Source organism: Kryptolebias marmoratus, linkage group LG1 (assembly GCF_001649575.2).
Source record: "Kryptolebias marmoratus isolate JLee-2015 linkage group LG1, ASM164957v2, whole genome shotgun sequence".
Classification (NCBI taxonomy): Eukaryota; Metazoa; Chordata; class Actinopteri; order Cyprinodontiformes; family Rivulidae; genus Kryptolebias; species Kryptolebias marmoratus.
In genome coordinates, this window is record NC_051430.1 from 7,519,266 (window position 1) to 7,542,058 (window position 22,793).

At 43.4% G+C, this 22,793-nt stretch overlaps 1 protein-coding gene across 2 annotated transcripts in view; it reads right to left on the bottom strand.

The window, feature by feature from the left end:
- Positions 1-2,916: 2,916 nt before the first annotated feature.
- Positions 2,917-22,793, bottom strand: part of cux2b (cut-like homeobox 2b) — a 120,832-nt gene continuing 100,955 nt past the window's right edge. For both annotated transcript variants that reach the window (XM_017414724.3, XM_017414725.3), the window contains exons 5-22: positions 20,728-20,868; positions 20,439-20,592; positions 19,344-19,435; positions 18,928-18,994; positions 16,044-16,092; positions 15,285-15,389; positions 14,798-14,989; positions 14,637-14,695; positions 14,502-14,550; positions 14,169-14,268; positions 11,574-12,203; positions 9,923-10,024; positions 8,920-9,767; positions 7,145-7,310; positions 6,656-6,961; positions 6,387-6,575; positions 6,011-6,287; positions 2,917-5,249 (exon numbers count right to left, since the gene is read on the bottom strand). In XM_017414724.3, the coding sequence (XP_017270213.1) occupies positions 4,454-5,249; positions 6,011-6,287; positions 6,387-6,575; positions 6,656-6,961; positions 7,145-7,310; positions 8,920-9,767; positions 9,923-10,024; positions 11,574-12,203; positions 14,169-14,268; positions 14,502-14,550; positions 14,637-14,695; positions 14,798-14,989; positions 15,285-15,389; positions 16,044-16,092; positions 18,928-18,994; positions 19,344-19,435; positions 20,439-20,592; positions 20,728-20,868 (4,322 nt within the window). In that variant the 3' untranslated portion in view covers positions 2,917-4,453. The remainder of the gene's footprint in view (positions 5,250-6,010; positions 6,288-6,386; positions 6,576-6,655; positions 6,962-7,144; positions 7,311-8,919; positions 9,768-9,922; positions 10,025-11,573; positions 12,204-14,168; positions 14,269-14,501; positions 14,551-14,636; positions 14,696-14,797; positions 14,990-15,284; positions 15,390-16,043; positions 16,093-18,927; positions 18,995-19,343; positions 19,436-20,438; positions 20,593-20,727; positions 20,869-22,793) is intronic.

Genomic DNA, 22,793 nt, shown 5'->3' on the forward strand with positions numbered 1-22,793 from the left:
TTCTGTGACGCCATCACGCGGGTGCGTGCCGTGCGTGAGGAGGAGGGGCTTCGACAGACCACGCGGTCCGGCGATAAAAACACTGCTTTGTAATCCAAAAAAGGTTCAAAACATGGCCATGGATGACTGAGAACCTACACCAGCATACTGCTTTGTAATGCTAATAAACACGATGATTCCAGTCAGAGTGAACAAAATATTATAACATTTTTACGTTTTACAAATAGTATATTTGATGTAATCTAAGATCTAAATAACATGCTTTTTTATGACACGTACTCTATTATTAAATAACAGAGAGGTTTTCTATATGTTTGCATGTTTGTAATGACACTAAATGTCAAAATTTCTAAAGAAAATCAAATGAATAAAAACAGGACACGGCAGGATCTTAAACAATAATGTATTGACTGATGGCTTACATATGCAGTTTTATTTCAAAGAGGCTTGGCATACTATTGTTCATTCTTCAACATTTGACAGCCTGGCATGTGAGGCATTACAAAGTTATTTGAGCCTGCAGGTTTCTTTATTGGCTCACAGCTGACTTTGAAACCTCAAATTTTCTTTATAGGCAACCCCCTCTAGTTGTCAATCTTAATTTTTATGTTACCAACTGTGATCAGAGTTAATTAAATTTTGCTGATCGCCAAATTTAGTGACTAATGTCAATTATAAAATAGAACAATTTAATGTGTAGAGCTCCTGTAGTAATAATAATAACAATAAAAAGCTTGGCTTTTTCTTTTTTTTTTTCTCTTTTGGACCGGAGTTACGAAAAGCCCCACACGCCGCTCAGATCACACTTTACCACAAGACATTTCTCTGTGAGGAAAATGCATGAGGCATATGATATGGCACAAAATAATTTGGGTTTAAATATTAACTTGGAAGTAAGGATTATGAGGTCAATCTTGAGTTCTCGCTGTCACGCGATGACCAGCTGCACCATGCATGGACTTCACGAATGCCAAAAGAGACCTTAAGTGCTGAATCAGTTTTCCTGTGCAGGAACGATAACACAAAAACAGTCAATCACCTTGTCGTGTAACCAGAATGGACTGCATGCAAAACAATTAGATGAGCTTTACATGAGAAGATAATGATCAAGGTAAATACATTTCTTTTTCATTTTTCAGTCATGTGTCCATGTTACTATAAAAGACAATGACTGCTTCACAGAAGAAATGTCACTCCAAATCATACAGTATATTATGCATGGTGGAAAGAAAACCAGCAGAAACGCTCCAAGAAAAACAAAACAGTGTTTCAGAGAGCAAGTTAAAAATAAATTAATTGAAAAGAAAAATCTACCATCAGCCACTTTCTGGCAATTCTACATTGTACTTTGACACATCCGTGTAATGAATTACAAAACTGCATCAGGTCTCCCAACGAATCGTCATTTTATGCGAGAGCTGAAACTCCCGTCATCATACGACTTCCACATGATCATTTATTGAACAGTATAACAGAGTCATTCTCTACACCACATTTATCAGAATCACCATCACCGATGAGAGCAAATGCACCAATAAAGCTTTAAAAAGCAAGACTACCCTGAGAGAAAGGTCTAAAACGTGGGCAAGCTTGCCAGACCAGAACTGGCTTGAATGGGTTTGGTTTATTAAATCTGTACACTCTATTTTATTATATTCAGCACATTTTGTCCCAAGAATGTAGGATTTTATTTTATTTTATTTTTTCTTATAATTGTGTAATATATACCTCTACATAATACAATCCAAGTCCTCGGAACTATGTAGACATGTGCAAGTGTTTACTACCAAATTCAACAATACAGTAAAGGCAAAGACTTGTGGACACTAAGTTAGGATAATGTTCATAGTTGAAATTTTCTCGAGTCCTCACAATTATCAAAATCTAAGTGCTGTAAGTACTTCATACACGAGGTATTGAATATCTAGTTAACTGTTCTGAGTATAAAATAGAGGCAAAATACATAAAGAACATCTTGCAAGCATGACAAAAGAAACTGCTACAGACACAATACACGAGTGGTCAAAGATAATATGAGGGGGTGTCCTTTAATCTAGTGTACTTACAAACTGAACGTTTTTCAGGTCGGATGAGAGGTCATACTGTACGCATCATGCTTTCAAATAGACTGAGCTTCAGTCTTAAAGTAGATCACTGCACACCACTCTAGTGCTTGGAAGCTGAGGCTTTTTGTCAAGTGAAGTTTATTCTAACAGCAGTAAAAGGCTCGTTTTAGGAATGTGCACTCAGTCGGGAGTTACCTGGAAGAGGAGCCTCACACAAACACAGGAAACATTTCCTCACAATAACGAGGGGAAAGAAGGTCTATCTCCTTTCGATTCTAGGGGTTTTACATGGCAGAGAGTAATAATAATAATAATAATCTGGTCTTCACCAGGTTTCTCAAGTGAAGAAAAACGGACAACAAATTCCACTTTGCTATTATTTATTCAGCAGAAATGAAGCCAGAATGGAAAATCTGCGTGGAACAGTTTGTAGGCCCTCCTTTAACAGCAATAATGCTCAGCATTTTTTGTTCTGTCTGACTTTTACAGTTTTTACATGTTTGTGGAGGAATTTTGTCTCCCTCTTCTTTACATTTTTACTTCAGTTCATTGAGGTTTGCAGACATTTGTTTCTGCTCAGCTCTCTGAAGGTCCCACCACAGCATTTCAGTCAGGTTGAGGTTCTGGACTCTGACTGGACCATTCCAGCACCTTGATTCTTTTCTTCTTCAGTCATTCTGTTGTAGATCAGCTGCTGTGTTTGGGATCATTGTTCTGTTTCATCATGACCCAGTTTGGTCCAAGCTTCAGCTGTCAGACAGATGGGCTCACATTTGACTCCAGAGTCCTTTGGTATACAGAGGAGTTCATGGTCAACTCAATGACTGCAAGGAGTCCAAACCATCATACCTCCACCACTGTGCTGACAGCTGGCATGGGGTGTTTGTGCTGATATGCTGTGTTTGGCTCTTAAACATCTCTACTTTGGTCTCTTCTGTCCAAAGGACATTATTCTAAAAGTTTTGTTAAGTTTTCAGCTGCTGATAGCTGAGACTGAACCTCTTAAATACTCTGGAAGTAGAAAGGGTGGGTTTAGTTTTTCAGACAGATTTTCCATTTTGGCTTCATTTTTGTTTAATAAATAATAACATGGTGAAAGATCATTTTTATTATGCCCTGATATGTAAAACCCTAGAACTAAAAGAGGGTGGACTTTGTTTTTTGTTACTCTTTCTGCAAATGACCACGCATTCTTCATAAAGGAACATTTCTGCTCATCATTCCATCCATTTTTGCTTCTAGTTTGATCTCTGAAGAATCAAGTCTAGTCTGAGGCATGACACAGGGGGATTGCTCCCCCACCAGTTCAAATTGTTGTGTGTTATGTTTATGTTTATGAAATGCATGGCGTGCACAAACCTAATCTGAGGTAAACCGGGTGTCCAGTGTCTTGGCCCGTTAAAGAGTCAGAGAACCAGTGCCTTAGAGGGTCAAAGAGGTAAGTCTGAAAGAAATCGTGTAAACTGTGCTTATGTGAAGTGAATGTGTCACTTCCTACCAAAAGCACAAGGGCCCTAAACTGTAAACCTCAAAGATTATTAAAAAAAAAAAAAATAAGGATCTTAGTGTTAAATTTACCGTTACATTTTTTTACCCCTTTTTTTGCAGGCTTTTCAACTTGTCGTTGTTGTTCAACCTTTTTTTTGTTTGTTTTTGCTCAAGTATATTCACAGGTGACTAACTACAGAGAATAAAAGGGTCAGGTGAGTATCATGCTACATCAGATTTAGAGAAGGCTATTGCAGACAATTCTACAACATGTACAACCACATTTTATACGTGTGAGTTACAAATATTTCAAAACATATCACCAAGAAACTAAGTACATACAAGAAGTTGAATATTTAGAGTCTTAAAGGACTATCCCTCAGTCAGTAATTGAATTTCACCTTACTTGACTTAAACTGTCCAGTCTGACAGACAAAATTTGAAAAACTGCTATTCAAAAAGTAGCAAATTTGGTCAATGTCTCTTTTCAAATAGTTATAGTGCTTTTAATGGCTTAAGACAGAGGTCTTTTTTTAATCTCACCCAGTGGCAATCTTCAGAACTTCAGTGTACATTTAATGACACCATAGCTGCAAAAGTCTTCATGTCAAGTCCAGTAGGTAAAACAACAGCTAGTGCTGTCACATATATTTCAAAGCAGTACGCATTATTTAAAAAAAAAAAAAAAAAGGTGTCTTTATAAATTCTTTTTTCAATTCTTAAGTTATTGTAGGAAATTCAGCTTCGTGTTTAGATTTGCATTCTCATTTCCCGTGAGCGGTCAGTCTGAGAGGACAGGCCGACAGGAGCCGGGCTCTTTACGTGTCTGCAGGAAGCTTCTGTCCGAACGTCCTGTGTGCAGTGACGGACTTCTGGACCAGGCGATGGGAAAGCGGGCTTTAAAACTCCCATTCCAGCGTTTCTTCTCGATTGGCCGCTCTCTCCAGCCTGTGGATGATGTTACTGAGGTTGGCCATTTTCTCATTGCGTCTCTGAGTGTTTCTGTTGAGCTTGGGGCTTTGGAAGGGGGGCAGCAAGTTGGCATCCAGGCTGTGGCTGGTGCTCGCCGGAGGGGGATTGGGCAGCGAGGGCGATATGGGAGCCGAGGAGGAGGGAACAGGGGAGACTGACATCATGAGACCTGGTGACGAAGCAGCAGAGGGGGAGTTGAGGGAGACCTCCAGGCTGCTGCGGCACGGCTCCGACGAGGCCTTGAAGCTGACTGGATCAACAGGCGACTTACCAGATTCTTCGCCCTCGTGCCTGGACTGGTTGGCTCTCTGCGGGCCATCCATGGAAACTGCACCAGGGTAGAGTCCTTGAACCTGGCTACTCACCCTTTCATCCTGCATCAAGCTCTGGCCGGCCACGTGGGGCTCGCGGCAGCCAGCGATGGAGTCCTCGTGCTCGCTTTTTAAAGACGGGAAGGCTTTAGGGAAACACTGAACGCCCGACTGTTTCATAGCGCCGTCCCCCTCCTCCACCCCACCATCTTCCCTGTCTGTTGCCTCCTGTTTGACGTGAGGCAGCACGTTGTTGATGCTGGAGTGGACATGTCCTGAGGGCTGCTGCAACCTCCTCTCCTCTCCGTCAGAGTGGGGGCTCTGTGTCACCGAGGGGGAGTAGCTGTGGTGCTCAGCGTCTGTGTCGTTATCTGGAAGACCCTCCATCAGCACTTCCCGCCGCATCCTGGACCTACACAACATTGCCACTGTTAAGACAGTCGTTTAGTGAAAGACTTTCGAAACTGAAATTAAAGGCCTAGCATTCCCTTCACGCCAGAGTTTTAAACTAAAATCATTTCATGCTGAAAAAGGGACTGACTTATAGCCGTTTTGGTCAAACCTCGTACCATTATAATATGCACAATCTCACGCAATTTTGTGCAATCTAGTTAAATGAGTGAGCGCTTAGAGAATGTATTGAGGATGACTCTCAGCTACTACCACACCAAATCCTAGCTCAGTATCTGGAAATCTGACCGAATTATGTGGTGGCAAAGGTTGATTAGCTGTGGTGGCCATCTTGAATTGAGCTGACTCCAAATGCCTTTTTTTTTGCTAACAGACAGACAGTGCTGATGTCAGGTATGTGTTGGGGATGATGCTAAGCTTTGGCCACACCAAATTTTAGCAGCATATTTGTAAAACCAGCTGAGTTATAGTTGTTTTTTTTTGTTTGTTTGGTTGGTTGGTTGTGGCAGCCATCTTGATTTGGGTTTACTTCAAAAGTTAATGAGTTGTCGATTTGCACCCACAGATTACTTTTCAGGGAGTTCCTTAAAATCTGTCCAGAGGTTTAAGAGATATTTTACTAACGCTACAAAGACACATAACAGCTACCTTTTTATCGCCTTTACGCCTTCAGTGGCGGGCGATAACAAAGCAGGTGTATGTATTGTTTAAAACATTTGATGTTTCTTATTTCTTATTGGTCACACAGAGAACTGGACTGGCCTGTAGTTGTGAAACCAGTTGATGACCGTGTTGGTTTTCAGGTTGAGCTGCGACGCCAGCATCTCGATGGTGTTCTGAGAGGGGTACGGCTCCAGCAGGTAGGCCTTCCTCAGGGCTTCCTTCTCCTCAGCTCCGAGCACCACCCGAGGCTTCTTCACCTGACTGAAGGGACACAGGTCCAGCGAGGCCAAGGCAGGACTCACGCACTCAGAGCGGGTGCTGGGTGAGTCGCTGTCAGAGCCAGTGCTCAGCAGTCCATACCGCCTTTTCAGATAAGCTAGGAGCAGACAAAAGGAGGAAAAGTTGGGACAAAACACACCAACAACATGGGATACTTTCACTCAAAGACTTGACGGAAAGCCCTGTGGGTCCCCACCTTTTTTCTCCATCTTCTTCATGGTCCTCAGCTTGTCTACGTTGTGAGGATCATTGAGCCAAAGCTGCATGCGGACAAAAGGTTCTCTGCCTTTGAGGCTGAGTTTGTGCCACGGTTTGGGCCTGGAGAGCAGGTCGGACACTGAACCCTGAGTCAGACCCAGGATGGTCTCGCCAAAAAGACGTTGGCCTGCGAACAAACAACACATTTATAAGAGCAGCGACTGACTACATCGTTAACTCGACCCCACAGTGAGAACTCAGACCCACCAAGGTTGTTGTCAGTTAGCACCTCCTTGACCTTCTTGGTGATGGCGTAGGTGTCCAGCTCTGGAGACATGGCCACCAGCTCCTGGATGCCCACTGGGTTGGTGGGCTGATGTAGGGCCATGAGGCTGGGAGTGGGTTTTTCTCCTTCTGTGTTGGGGGGCAGCCCCAGACCCAGGCTTTCAGGTTGTTGGTTCTCTTTGCTGCTCTCTAGGGATAGACTGACAGGCTCAAGCAGTGGACTGGGGTGGCTCTCTGCTGGGCTAGAAGGTGGGGAGGGTGAAGACTGGGCTGTCACTGGACTTTTATCTGAAAACAGAGGAGATTTGGATAGGTTTATACCAGGAGGTTTATACCCTCCCTGTCATACATCGATTTATTTATGTATATTTTAATCAAAGCTTTACTAAAACAGCATTTCTAGTTGTACTGATCGTGTGTGACAGTCCCTATAGGAGTTATGCGTGTGCTTTGTAAAAAATGCAGCCTTACCCTGAGTGTGGCATTGGTTCGGGGGCTGACTGAGGCTTTGGCCGAGCTGATCCAGTAACCACAGCTGCATGCGGATGAAGGGCTCCCTGCCTTTCTGAGTCAGCTTGCTCCAGGGTTTTGGCCGGGACAGCATGTCGCTGACACTGCCCTGAGAAAGCCCCAGCACCTGTTGTTGTGCAACCACAGTCAGACATGAGACTGAAAACAGTACTTTTCACATATCAAACACCACACGTATCGGTGGAACATTGAGGATTAATAATCCACACTATCATAACAGAATGATATCTTTGTCGGTCTTGAGTAAAGATTCGGACTGACGCACTTTCAGCAAACAACCACTAGAGGGAGACAACACACCAAAAATGTTGACGCCGGTCAGGTTCAGAAAGTCTTGTAAGAATGAAAGCTAACTTTAATAAACCCTATCATTTTTACAAAACCTTTTTGTTTGTTTGTTTTGTTAAAATCCTAAAAATGCTTGAACATACAAACATATGTGAGGAGCTGATGCCGAGCGTGATTTACAAATATCAAACCAACTTATTTGACCGATTTAACCTGTATGCAGGCTAATGAAAACAGACAACTTACAGTTACTGCATTTATAGCAATTTCCCACACAAGATTATATGTACCTGAAGGGGCTTTTTATGGGCTCATCATGCAAATACTTAAACATAATGTTAGCTGTGATGATTTGTTATAGTATTATGATGGCCTCCAACTGTCTTCATTAAATGATTGCAGATCTTGGATAAATTTTTGCCCCTCCAAATACTTCTGCACACTTGGCTTCCTACTTAAAGCTATTATCATTTGATCTACCACGCCAGAAGTCCTAGTGTCAGTAAAGATTTAAATAAATGGATTAACTCTGGGGTAAAGACCTGTTTTCTACAACCCAGAAACGTTTCCAAGCTCAAATCCATTCTCTTTATTAGCTTTGTTCAGTCTCTGCTGTCCCGTCTGCAGCTCTTTCGGACTTCTGCAGCCGACGACGCTCCTGTGTTAGCCTCTCTCCACTGGCTTAGATCTCCCGAGGAACTGCTTTTAGATGTTTCACGTTCCAGACTGCTCATTCAGGGAGATTGTGCCTTTGTCACAAGGCTGTGGAACAACAAATCAAAGTGTGCCCCCCCCTCGGATGAAGCTTTCTAAACACATCTTAAGGCATTTTATTTGGCTTTAATGGTTTGGGTTTTAAGTAATTGAACTTTTTTTTTACTTGCTGTAATGCCATTACTCTCTTTCTGTTTCAGTGAGTTTCTGTTTTTGGCTTTATTTGAACTGTTTTATGGTTTTACTGGACAGCACTTTGCTCATCTTTGGTTGTTTTAAATGTGTTCTAAAAATAAAGCTGATTTAAATTAATTTGATTGTTACGAAACACCATCAAATCATAAAAAGATCAGCTTCATTCCCCGCTACGTAAAAACCCTTCTATTAACCAAAAGAGACATTGGGATGCTACAATTTAGGTGCAACCTGTTGTGGGGATTAAACGATGCACCTACCTTTTCACGAAAATGTATCCTTATACTGTGGTCTACAGATGTTACCTTGGTCTACCTTAATGTTAACCATGGGGAGCAGGAAGATGGAAAAGCTTTCTTTTAAATCTGCTGAGACTTTAATTAACTTATGATAAGGTTGAACTGACCATTACATCTTAACACAGTTCAGTTTAACCAAATCAACATCACATTTTTTCTTTGTGCCTGTTAGTAGAAAGATGTTAAATAAAAATAAAAAATAAAAAAACAGCAGCTAACCTTTTCACCAAAGATCCTCTGGCAGATGCCGTTCTTTGCCAGCTTCTCCTTCACCTGCCGGGTCAGCTCGATGGTGTCCACCTCCCGATACATGTACATCTCATACTGCTCTGGTGTCAGGGGGGGCACGGTGGGCTTCAGGGCACGAGGAATATACGCCGGGTAGTAGGAAAGGCGTCCCGGGCCCGGCCCCGGCGACTCCCCGCTCACTGAGGTGTCCGACTCCATCTTCACCTCCACGGGTCGGCCCAGGCCCAGCTCGTCCTCGGCGTTGGAGGCCTCCTCGCTGTTGAGGAGGCCATCGCCGTTCTCAAGGCGCTGCCAGGGCCGGGGCAAGGCGGAGGGCCCCGAGGAAGAGGAAGACAAAGAGGGCGAGACCGAGCTGAAGGGCCGGGAGCCGCCGCCTCCTCCTCCTACTCCGAGCACCACGGGTCCCCGCTCCTGAGACCAGTGCTGGTCGAAGTAGGTGCCCGCCTCGCCAATTTCTGATTTGACTTTGCGGATTATGTTCTGAACAAAGGCGGCGGGGGAGAGGACGCTGAGGGGAGTCTGGGGGCTGCTGATGGAGCCGGCCATGCACACGGTAACGCAGCCCCCTTCCTCCTGTTTGATGGAAATGGGTAAAGGGAGGACACGGGAGCGCTCGGGGGGCCCCAGGCGCTCTACCTGAGCTCCTGAGCTGGCAGTGGAGGTCCTCCCGCAGACCTCCATCTCCATCAGGGCCTGCTGCTGAGCCTCCATCTCCCTCCTGGCCTGTTCCAGGATGTTCTTTATGGTTTCATCAGAGCTGCTGCCTGCGCCATTACTGCCTCTGCCAGAAGAGCTATTCAGAGACACCTTTCCATCACCTGAAGCAACAACAACAACACACAGATTCACCTTTCCAACCCAGATCCATTAAAACAGCGATCAAAATAGATGGCAGAAATTGTCAATGTAAGAATAGAAAATCGATCGATAAAGCTTTCAACTACGACTTATGACACCCAGCCTTTATCCTTACCACCTCTCTGGGACTGGATCTCCTTTTTGGCCTGCTCTAGGATGTTCCTAATGGCGTCGTCTGACCCAGTTTCAGGAGTTCGGATGCGCGGAGTGATGCTCCCTGCCACAGAGGGTAACAGAGAGAGAGAGGGGGAGAGGAGGGAGGACGGTGAGTGGGATGGTTGATCAGAGAGCAGTTCCAAGGCTTCGCTTTTGACTGGTAGATCAATGGGTGCCTTTGAGTGCGTGCTATCTGAGGTTGCAGTATACGGGAAGCTCGACTTTCAAAAAGCTATAAATCTAGGGAGAAAACAAAGTTTTAAAGTAAGACTAAAAACACGGCAGAGGAAGTTGGGACGATGTCGACGATGTGGTCCAAGATGATCAGAGGGTTCACACCTACATGGATCCAGGAGCCACCGAGACAGGAAGACACATTAAAAAAACATTCCAATAAATATATTTCAGCTCAGAGCTCGTAAACTCCTTTAAACACTCAATTATTATCACCTGTCGCCAAAGGTAAAAGGGCGATAATGTTTTTGCCCATGTCTGTATGAGTGTTTGTCTGTTGTGTTAGCAAAATACCTTGTCAACCAGTGGACATAATTTAGCACAACTTTCAGAAAATAGTGACTGGGTGCACGTCTACCACTCATTAAGCTTTTGGAGCCAACTCAATTGAAGATGGCAGCCACAGCTAAGCAACCTTAGCAAACAGAAAAGTGGACATAACTTAGCCAGGTTTACAGATATTAAGCTAGAATTTGTTTGCGGTAGTTGCTGACAGTCATCGCTAACTGATACTCCAAACTCGAGACACGGCGCGGGATCTTCGCTTAACAGTGCACTAACTGTTGGTGTAAACCCTGTTGGTCTGTTAGCAAAAAATCTCATATGCCAATGCACAGATTTTAACAAAACTTTCAATAACTATTGATCGGATGCATCTCTACAAATGATTAACTTTTGGAGCCAGCCAAAATCAAGATGGCCACCACAGTCAAATGACCTTACAAAACAGAAAATCGGCTATTATTGAGTCAATTTTTCAGATATTGTGCTAGAATTTGGTGTGACAGCAGCTAAGATTCAGTCACAACACATACTCCAAGTGCTACTGATCGCACAAGCTCTTTGCTTAACTGCTAAAAGTTAACTCTGTCTGTTAGCAAAATATCTCATAAATCAGTGAACAAACTTTAATGAAACTTTCAGAAAGTAACCACTGGATGCACGTCTACACCTCATAAACATTTAGAGTCAATCTAATTAAAGATGGCCGCCACAGTTAATCAACATTAGCCAACACAAAAATGGCTATAACTCAGTCAGTTTTGCTGATACTGAGCTAAAATGTGACGCGGTAGTAGCTGAGAGTCATTCACAACACATATTCTGAGCATGACTTCTCACAATATTGTAAGAGATCACCAGATAACTTTATTTTCAAGGTTTGACCAAAACGCCTACAAGTCTGTCATTTCTCATCATAAGATGATCTTAGTCTAAAACTCAGCGGGCGATATGCATTCTTTCAAAGGATGTTAGGACTTCCATTTTTTAGCTTTAGCACACATTCATTTTGTGTTGTACGGATTAGTGTGTGTTCCTAAAGTCAGACTGCAAGTTTTCATTTATTCTGACTCTGTCACAGTCTTTGCACTCACCTCTCTGTCGGACCTGGATGGTCCTGAGAGCCAAGATGTTCTGTTCATCAGAGAGAAACTGCTTCATCTTTATAAACGGCTCTTTGCCTTTCACAGTCAGCTTCCTCCATGGTTTTGGTCTTGCCAGGATTTCACTGACTGAGCCCTGGGAGAGGCCCAAGACGTAGTGGCCAAACACTCGTTGGCCAATGTTATGCTTCAGCAGCTGCTCTTTCACCTGAAAGGCAATCTCCGCCGTGTCCAGTTGGTCCTCTTCTCCTGCAGTGGAGCTGCCGCTTTCTGATTGGTCACTGGGCAGGCCGGCGTCCGGGGCACCGGCCCCTGCAGACCCATGACAGGTTGACATGAGTGCAACCTTCGCTGCATAGAGTGCGGTGGGGAAAGCCACGAGGCCTTCCTTTTTAAAGTGAGGCGAGAGGAGCTGCTTGTGAAGGACGTGGTCCCCTGACAGCCGGTCCCCGGAGCATGGGGACACAGAGAAAGGACGGGGGAGATCGTGGCTGGAGGAGGAGCCATCCAGGGTGGGGGGACCCGGGCTTGGTGAGGCATGGCTGTCTGCCTGAGAAGAAGATGAATGAGATCCAGGCGGCCTGCTCGTTTCCCTGCCTGCGTCCTCAGAATGGTCATCGTCTGATGGCAAAAAAAAAAGTTTTTATTTACACGACTCCTTTGCCAATCTCGTCTTGATAACGCGTAGCCAAAAACACACAACCCTAATATTAAAACAGATGGAACATTGTGTAAAATGTGGATAAAAACAAAATTTAGTGATCTGCAAATCTCATGATCCCATATTTTATTTACAGTGGATTATAGTAAACATGTTAAATGTTTGAACTAAGAAAGTATTCCATTTGTAGGAAAAAAAAAGGTAATTTTCAATTTGATGGCAGCAGCACATCTCAAAAAAGTTGAAACAGAGGCAACAAAAGGCTGTAAAGGTAAGTTGTACAAAACAAACACCTGGAGCAGCATTTTGCAACTAATTAGGTCAATTGGCAACAAGTCAGTAAAAGAGCTGGGTATAAAAAGAGCATTTTAGAGAGACTACAACTCTCAGAAGTAAAGATGGGCAGAGGTTCACCAGGCTGTGAAGTATGTGTCTAAAAATAGTGGAACAATTTCAGATTAATGTTCCTAAATGGAAAATTGGGAAGACATATTGACTACAGTTCATAATGTCTTTGAAAGGTTACAAGAATCTGGAGAAATCTCTGAGCTCAGAGGCTGAGAGTCAGTATTAGATGTCTGTGATCTTTGGGCCCTCCTCAGTAAAAACAGGTCTGATTCTGTTCTGGACATCACTGCATGGACTCAGGGACACTTCCACAGATCATTGTCTGTAAGCGCAGTTCACTGAGCCACAAATGCTGCTTAAAGCTCTATCAGGAAAAGAAGAGATATCTGAACACCATCCAGAAACTCTGCTGTCTTCTCTGAACCAGAGCTCATTTAAAATGGACTGAAGGAAAGGGGAAAACTGTTCTGTGGTCAGAAGAATCAAAATTTGAAATTCTTTTTGGAAATCATGGATGCCACGTCCTCCTTTCTAAAGAGTAGAGTGACCATCCAACCTGTTATCACCAGTTCAAAACCTGCCTCTCTGATGGTATGGAGGTGCATCAGTGCATATGGCATGGGCAGCTTATACATTTAGAAAGGCACCATCAATTCAGAAAAGTATTAACAGGCTTTAGAACATCTGCTCCCATCCAGATGATGTGGTTTTCAGGAAGGCCCTGCATATTTCAGTAAAATGATATTAAACCACAAACTGTCTCCATTCAAACAACATGGTCCAGCTGCTGAACTGACCTGTCTGCAGTCCAGACCTCTCACCAGCTGAAAACATCTGGCACAGAGACCCAGAACTGTTGAACAGCTAGAGTCCTCCATCAGACCAGAATGGGACAACATTTTTCTAAAACCTCCAGCAGCTGCTCTCCTCAGATCTTTGATGTTTACAGGCTGATGTTAGAAGAAGAGGAGAGGCTTCACAGAGGGAAACATGGACCTGAGACGGCTTTTTTGTGATGCGTTGCTGCCAAAAAAAATCCAAAACTATCTTTTTTTTTAATTGTACAATTTCTTATTTTAAAGATTTGATATATTTACTTTGTTTCTTTGTGAATAAAATAAAATTTATGAGATCTGCAAATTATTACCTCTGCCAAGGAAGCTATGTTTTCTGTTAGTGAGATCACATAAAAACTAATAATGAAGAAATTTAGATGAAATTTTCAGGAAACGTTGGACTTGGTGATCCAGATTATGATAAAGATTGCACTCAGAGGTTTGTGCTCTCTGACTGTTTCTAGTTAAATTCTGTTTTTATTTACAGATTTATTTATTTATTTTTTACAACTTCCCAACATTTTTTAGAACTGGGGTTGTAAATAATTTCCTTTCCTGCCAAATAGGATTTAGCCAGCTCAATTTATACGCAAAGATTTCTATCTGAAATCAATCAGAGAATCGACTAAAATTGACCAGATTCAGTGAACTGTGAAAAGGTGACAAAGCTCACAACCTCAAAACACCACAACCCTGCACACTGAACTGATTATGTTTACAGAAACCGATCCTTCATCTTACCATTGCTGTGCAATATTCGACTCTTGTCTCCTAAGTACTTGTGAGATGGAAGAAAGGCCTCTTTATCCAGCAAAAGAGCCTCTGCAGCCTTTGCAGAATCCTAGAAACACACACAGTTGCAGACACATTTATTTACACACAAAGCTGTAAATATCCAATTAATCAATGCCAGTGGGTGCTGATATCCTATGAACAGGAAGGCGATCAATGGAGAATTCAGCGGCACTGCTATATATGTTTTTTCTTTCATAACAGAACGAGAACATTAAAAAACACAACAGTATAATTTCATTAGTTTCCCTAATATGGCTGTTTAAACAGAAGCATATGTACCTGGGATGAGCTGCCGTTTGTTGAAGCCAGCTTCATAACCTTTAGTATACTGTAGGCAGAATAGAACATGCAGATAATTGGATCTTTGTTTAACATTAGGACTTCTTAACACACTCTAACGGCGCCAGTTCTCACCTGAGTTCGGTTTTAATCTCCTCGTAGTCCATCTGGGATTGCAGTTTAGCCTCTAATCTCTGGTACGAAAGAGAAGAAGGAGCGACTCGTTATTCACCGCGGCTGCAGAGCGGGTGTCCGTCACGCTCCACCCCGTCCCGTCCAGTCACCGTGCCACTCACCTCAATAGCTTCCGTCTTGTAGGCCAGCTGGCGTTCCAGCTCCAGTATCTGATTGGCCGAGGTCTCCTGAACTTCCTGTAGCGTGAACTGCAGCCGCTGAATATTTTCAAGGAGGTGCAGGATCTCTCGGTCTTTCGCCAACAAGGTGGCCTCCAGCTGGGTGGGCAGTGCGTCGCCCTTTTCGCTCTTCTCCTAAAGGGCGAAGGGATTTGTAAAAAAAAAAAAAAAAACAGGGGGGACTCAGTGAATAGATACCATTTATGTAACAGTAGTGAAAATGTTTCACAACACACGATATTCTGATAATGATCATATGTACTGGAAGAAAACAATTTGAGTGTTAAAAGTGGAAGTTAGCCTGCAGTTTTAGCTGTCGATAAATGCAGGGGAGTAAAGAGAACAGAACATTCCTCTGTACTTGATCACACAGCACGACTGCAGTCCCGGTGATCTCATTAAAAAGAGGAAGTTGTCACATTACTCTTACCCTGGTGGTGCCCTCTGCTGGATGGCAGCTCCCCGTGGTGGCACTCGAACCGCTGGCTAACTGCTCCTTTAGCCGCTCCACTTCCCTCTGAGCCATTTCTGCTCTCTGTGCACAGAAAAACAACATCACCGCTTTCATACGCCGGGCCACATCAATTGGCTAATGAGATGATCAAGGCAAGAGCACGCACATAAATCAAAGGGAGGCGCCCTTGTGCGGAAATTTGAAGCCGAGTGAGAACGTGAGCTGGGGGCCCGGGCAGACGAGTGCAGCCACCGGTTCATTCTGCTGAGGGGGCTGTTTAGTCAGCCCACTTTATTCCCCAAACTGTTTACCTGCTCTGTCACACCCGGCCTGCTAATTAATGATTCATTTTCGGAACATTTATCTGGGAGCTGCTGGCACAGAGCAGTGGAGTGAGGGGAAGAAAAAGCACGAGAGAGCAAAGAGGAGGAGAACAAGGCGTACGGAGAGGAAGTTTTACCCAAACAGAAAGCAATCAAGGCAGTGCGATCACGAAGAACCCCAGCGTTCAGCGCTGGGGCATCAACCGCACATACAGGTCTCCCGTTCTGCGCCGAGTGGAGCCGTGCTGCCGTAGGACACCCACCGACAGGGGCTTCAGTTTACACTCCCAAATCACACAATCGGGGAGGGGGAGGACTGAGGGCGTCTAATTAAAGCCAAGGCTTGATTACAGGAGTGATTATCTAAACGAAGCTTCTCAATCAGAGGAATGTAAAGAGAGACTGTACTCACCTGATTTGCTTTCTCTAAGTTTGCCAGGATGGTTTCAACTTCCGCCGTCCTACAACACACACACACACACACACACACACACACATCAGACACCGATCAACTGGCTTATGAAAATGTCCCTAATTTCCAATTGAGAAGAAAAAAAACAATACTGACTTCATGTTAAACTGCTGTAAGGGATAAATCTAGTGTTAATTTCTCAAAAAGCAAAGTGACATTTTTAGTTTCCTTCTATATTTTTAATTTTTTTTTTAAAATCTTAACTAATTTACATACTTAACAATTAATGTAAAATATCAGTAAAACCAAACCTTATAAAAGGACCCTGGGTCTACAGATTAGCAGTTAGCTAAAAAGCACCATACACATGCCAGCTGTTACATTATCAGTGAGATATTGTCCCTGTTTGTAAATAAATAAAATTCAAATTCAAACACGTAAAAAAAACGACATGAGAGTTCTGTACATTTGTTCCCATAGTAACGATACAACCTGGCACCTAAATCTCATTTATATACATGCTATACATAGAAAAAAGTTGAACACACACACACACACACACACACACACATATATATATATAAGCAGTGGCTAAAACAACAACAAACTTGTGAACACTGATGGACTCCAGCCTATGAGGCTGTAAACTGAAATGTTTTACTCCTTTAAATGAGTTCCTAGTTTTCCTGTCCTTCATCGCCTCCATTTCATTGTTTGTGCGTGTGGGTTGTCTAGTTTTATTGTTGACTTGAGTTTAAAAAAGCCCAGCCAAGGACCAGGTTTGCAAATTAGCCTCTGGCTAGAGAAAGCCTGCGTACGACGCAATGGTGGCATTGTCCGAACACGCAACGTTGCTTCTTATGTGCTGTCCTTGTCAGCTGCACTCAGAATAAAAGCAAAGGTTATTCGGACCATTACCATAAACTGTATGACAGTTTGCTTAAACAATACTGAGCACGTCATGAGCGGAGAGGTGAGGACCCAAAATGTGGACTCAGGAGCTGAGCAGGTGAGCAGAGCTTTAACAGTGAAATAAAACGAGCTGCTATGGCAGCAAAAACAAAACAAAAACTAACTTACAAAAGCTCAATAATACAGAAAGCAGGAGGGGGAGATGTCAGAAAAGGAAAAACCCAGGACCACCAGGAGGCAACAGTTTGATCTGACAAAGGTGACGAGTTTATATAGCAGGAGGATAGATTATTGAGTGAAAACAGGTGAGTGGATTTAAGATACGTGAATGATGAGCTGAAGGCAAAGATGACTGAGGGAAAAAAGCCAATAACACAGGGAGGAAACATGCTGAAAACAGGAAAATATCCCAACGAAACAACAAGGAAAAACATGACTAACTAACTGCAACGAACAACAGAAAGAAACTCAACCTACAAAACAAACCCAAACCCCGTAGGATCATGGCTCCTGAAGCCTTTTACAACAAGGTGGTCAAATGATTTGTCTCCTAAAACCTGTAAAGGCTGCAATCCAACTTCCCTTCCTGCATCGAACAATCATAGGTGTCTCATTTAAAACAGAAGCTGAGCGGGATTATTCATGAGGTTTGGTTTGTTTGAAGTTCAACAGTTTCATTTTGCTCACGCGGGACCTGATTTTTCAAAAGGCAGATGAGGATAAAATAACGAGGATGCTGTGATTGTTTTAAATATGCACACGGGTTTATGAAGTTTTGGGATAGGGTTGTCTTTTTTTTTTTTTTTTACAAAAGGAGGAATAAAAAAAGTGCTCAAAGACAATATTAGACTTTTAAAATGCAGATTAAACTTAACAGCACTCAGCGCCTTTCATGTTTGCACCCGTCATCTTTGCTGCTTCACATCAAGTTAAAATGTTACACATCCAGGGGTGTCGCTGTGTTAAGACGATCCAAAGTAAACAAAACAAAGAGCCTGTCAGTTACAGGCTGAAATTTTCTCTGACTGTTGTGTTATTAAGTCTTAGTTTGTGACGGTTTAGGCAGTGCGGCAGTCGCATTAACAGGTAGGGATAGATGACAGCAAACACTAACAGGTGTTAGGGGACGTGTTGGACGGGAGACACTTATTTTATTGATCACCATATCTCAAGTCAAACAGACAAATAGTCTTTTTTTTATCAACATGGAGAAGGCATTCGGCGAGAGTAGGCTCCACGTCCACAGGCTCGGGGGGGAGGGGGGGTCGTCAGAGAAGCAGAACTGCAAATGGAGCTCGGGGGTCAGCGCTGCTGCTTGTTGGCCAACGGCAGTGTGATCAGAAACTGTGCGAACGCGCCGCGATTCAAATGCTCTCTGGAACAGCTGCTCCACTCAGAAAGGCTGAAGCCAAACTGCAAATGTGTCCAGTCCAAGAAAATAGATGGCAGCGGCTCTAGAAACATCAGTTCAATTGCGCCATGTATTAAGCCTGGGAGAAAAATCCATTAGCGGCGGCTGACTGTGCTCTGGAGCACAACCCAAACAAAGGAGTGTTTACTTTGAATGTCTATCGACATCCTTCATACAAGCTCAGATTCATTTCAGGCGCGCGGTGGATACATTGCGCTCAAAGACCAGGACAAGGTAGAGTGTTTTCTGAAGCAATCTTTAAATGGAGCAATTCTTCTTGAGGGCTGTCAAGGCCCAGCTGCCAGTGAAGGCAAACACAGACCTCTCTCATCGACCTGCATTAGTGGCTGAGTCACTCTCAGCCTTCACAATGGCATTCCTCAGCTCCACACTGGACGTGACTTTGAGCAGGCAAAACAAGGCCCACGCGCACACTTGAAATGCTGCATTAGTGGCGAAGGCTAAGAGCTTCATGACTGCTGCAGGCAGGAGGAAGCATGTAGGAGGGACTTTTCAAGCTTTTAAAAAAAGGTAAAAAAAAAATAAAAATGGGAGACTTACTTTTTTGCCATCTCCTGTTTGTATTTACACCTCAGGTCCAGCAGCTCGGACTGAGCGGTACTCAAAGCTGGTGAGAGATAAACCACAGGAAGTGAGATATTAACTTAAAAAACAAAAATGCACATGACCTTTGACCTTACAGTGACATCACAGAATGATTTACTCGTCAAGTTCAAGAGGTGCACTCAAATCTTTTCAGCAAAAACACTTTTTTGGGGGGTGGGTTTAAAAATAATCAGACAATAACACAGCGTGAAATCTAAAATAGAAAATTTGAACTTTTGTTTGCGTGAGTAGCACCAGTGGAAAAAGCGGCGGGGGGATCACCGCCAAGCAAACGCTACAAGAAGCGACTTTTTAATAAGTCCAAATTCAGTTTAGCAGCTGCAGTGTTTTGCTGTGTTTAAAGCACTTACATGAATGCAGAACTTTGATCTTCTCCTCGGCCTCTGATAGTCTGTCAGGCAGACTAACATCGGCGCCCTCCTCCTCCTCCTCCTCTTCCTCCCTACGAGAACAAACTGTCAGCTCCTTCTCTACATCACGGGCGCACACACTTGAAGCTACAATAAAAGGCCTCGAGGCGGAAAAAGTGATATGTAAAAGCCAACAGCCTCCTCCCTCTTAGTGAAGCCATGTGTGATGGAGTAATAAATAAATAAATAAATAAGTGGGTTTAAGACGCTCTTGTAGTCGGACTTGAAGCTTTTGCTAAATACAATTATAAAAATGTAACTGCATCTGTGTCTGTTAGCAAAATATCCCATTCACCACTGGACAGATTTTAATGAAAGGTTCGGAAATTAAATATACACCTACATTCTAGGTGGCAGCTATAGATAACTGACCTTAGGAAACACAAAAGAATGGCTACAACTCAGTCACTTTGACAGATATTGAGTGAATAATTGGTTTGGTAGTAGCTGAGAGTCATCCCCAACACGTACTGCAAGCACTAAGAGATGGCACAAGATCTTGCAATTTTGTTGCACCTAATGTTATTTTCCGACCAAACCATAAAAAGATGATTTTATCATTAAACTTTGGCATAAAAAGGTGCCAAAGGGCAATCTGGATTTTCTCAAGGAACGCTAGGCCTTTCATTTTTGGTATGTTTTTACAAAGTCACAACTTTCAGCTGTTAAACTAATCAGGTTTGTGTCATTTGTTGTTTTTTTTTTTTCATTTCTACAAAATAAAACAGCTAAATGAATATCAAACTACATGCATTTTTTTGGCCAGTGGTTGCAAACTGTGACTCAAACATTACGAAGAAAGCATACAAGGCTGAGTGAAGTAAATAAAACATGCCTGATTCAAAAGATTGAGACAAAATTAAAAAAAAAAAAATCATTGGCACATTAATATGAAAAGGAAGAACCTTGTTGTCTCCATAAATCACAAGTGTGGTCGTTAGATACGTGGATATAGATTCACTTTGACCAAACAGGAAGCAGTGAATTAATCTGCGTAGCGCAGGTGGACGAGGAGGAGAAGGTTCTGGTTCTCACCGCCGGTCCTCAGCTTGGTCCTGGTGGTTCTGTTGAGGGGAGCCTGGGGCCCCAGGAGCCGAGGTGCTGCTCGGGGTCATCAGGGAGGCTGGAGAGCTGGATTCTGAGGTCTCCTCTGTTACAGCCACATCTGATGGACCGACCTCTGTGGCCTCTGCGTGAATGAAACAAACGCCCATCACACAGTCGGCTGACTGCGTTTTTTTTGTTTCTAGGCTGGACTCAAAACCAGCGTGCATCATTTCAGGCATGAACTGAAGCACCCCTGAAATGCACGATCCGGACTGACCTTTCTTTTCAAGGTGGTCCAGGTGCTTCTTCCAGTGCCCGCTGATCTCTCGCACCAGGGCCTCGCCGTCTGGGGCCAAACTCCGAAGCTGCTGCAGCCGTTCCTCCAGGGAGTGCGAGGCCTCCAGCACAGGAGCTGGATCTGTGAAAACAGAGGCAAAACAAATCTCTGAAGAAATGAAAAAAAAATGAAAGAAAGAAAAAAAAATACCAGGGCTCACATAATAGACATAGGCTGCTACTTTTCAAAAAAAAGCAAAATAGCAGTTTTACGACGTGCGCCGTGTAAAGCACATTACAGAGTTTTCTGCATTACAGACTATTCCACAGAGACTTGTTTCCAAAGAGTGACTCCTAGACTTTCCTCTCTGTCGCCTTTGAAAATTTCACAGGCTGGACCTAATGACACAAGTTCCGCTCAGACCCACGTGTGTGAAAATCAAATCTAATTAGTCTTCCAGCGTGCTGATAAATGGCAAAATAGACAAGAAGATTATAATAAATATGTGACAGAAGTGCCAAGTATACACCTAGGTAAAGTGTAGAAAAAGTGTGCTCCTGAAAAGGGGGTGAGAAGAAAATAAATATTAAAAAAAGAGAGGAATTCTTTAGCACAACAGAGGAGCTGTTTTGCAATGCATGCGCGGCAGCACAGGGCCCATGGGGCCAACTAGGAGGCTGTTTCTCAGCTAACAAGTCTCCTCTGTATCATTTGATCATTTAAATTATTATGCCAGGAATTCTCAGGAGGCAGCTCGGCACTCCACATCACAGGGCTGTTTTTAATCTTCCCCTTCCCTTTCTTCCCCTCCCGAAAAGTTCAACAGCTCAGAGAGAGAGAGCTGCTCCTGTTGTGTACCTGCCTGCCGAACACCAAAGGAGGTGACTTCTAGTGCCAAAGCACAGAGAGGGAAACTCAGGGGAGCTCCTTGACAAGGGGGGTGGGGTGGAGGGGGAGGCAAGATGTGGAGCCACACGCACACACGTGCACTGAAACACACACACACACAGCCCTTCAAAACTCTAAAAGAGGAGGAAAATCGCTGCTTTGCTGCACAAACTTTTTCTCCCACAGCTTTCATCCACTCATCTTAAGACTTCTGTGTGGAACCCAATTGGATCCCTTCTTCAGTACGGGCACTGACTGAAGTGACTTTTTATAAGAAGTTGGAGCCAAAGAGGTTTAAACTTTGCCAGACGCTGGCGGAAAAAAAAGAAGAAGAGGAAGAAGAAGAAAAAAAAAAAACGAACTCTGAGCCGGCGGGCCACAGGAAAAAAAAAACAACAAAAAAAAACAAACGCTCTGCAATTTCACTGAAATCCAGCTCGCAACGTTACAGTGCGCCACATCTGCATTTTCATCAGACAAAAAAAAACCCCAACATTTTGGACCATTTAATTGATGGGGCTATTCTTTATTTATTTTTTTGTTCCCAGGATCGTTTACAGTCAAACATCGCCTGCGCCCGCTGTTACACCGAGTGCGGGAGCTGTTGCATCAGTCACGGGGGACATCACTATTAAGAGCACAGCCCCTTCTAAGACAAACAGGATGACTTAAAGCACTGCTATCCCATCGACCCTCTGTCACAGAAATCACTTTATCAGCCTCTTTCCCATATATCCTTTCAACTTTTAATGATCAAAGGACAGAGATTATAGTAAGGGATCTCTCACGCATGGACAAGCCAGGATTATCAATCAGTGGCAGGGGAGCGGAGTGAAGTCAAATTTAAAGTGAAGGGATATAACTTAAGTCCGTATACAAAATTAACCCCCATCAAAGCCGAGCAGCGGGGATGCTCTCCGAGGGCCCAAGATCTACAGTTACTGAAGGAGAGTCCAGGAAGTCTGCTTATAACTTTAGAAAACTCAGCTACTAATTGATGCAGCTAATAAGAAGCACTGAAGCCTCGTCTTAAAGAAAAAAAAAAAAAAAGCTCTGACACTAAATCCACCAAATAAAACCTGGAGGAGAGACTACGCGAGGCATGAAAGCTCACATCCCTGTCAACTGCGAAATATTACAGTTAATGAAGTCTTATTTGCACAGAGGCCAATGTGACT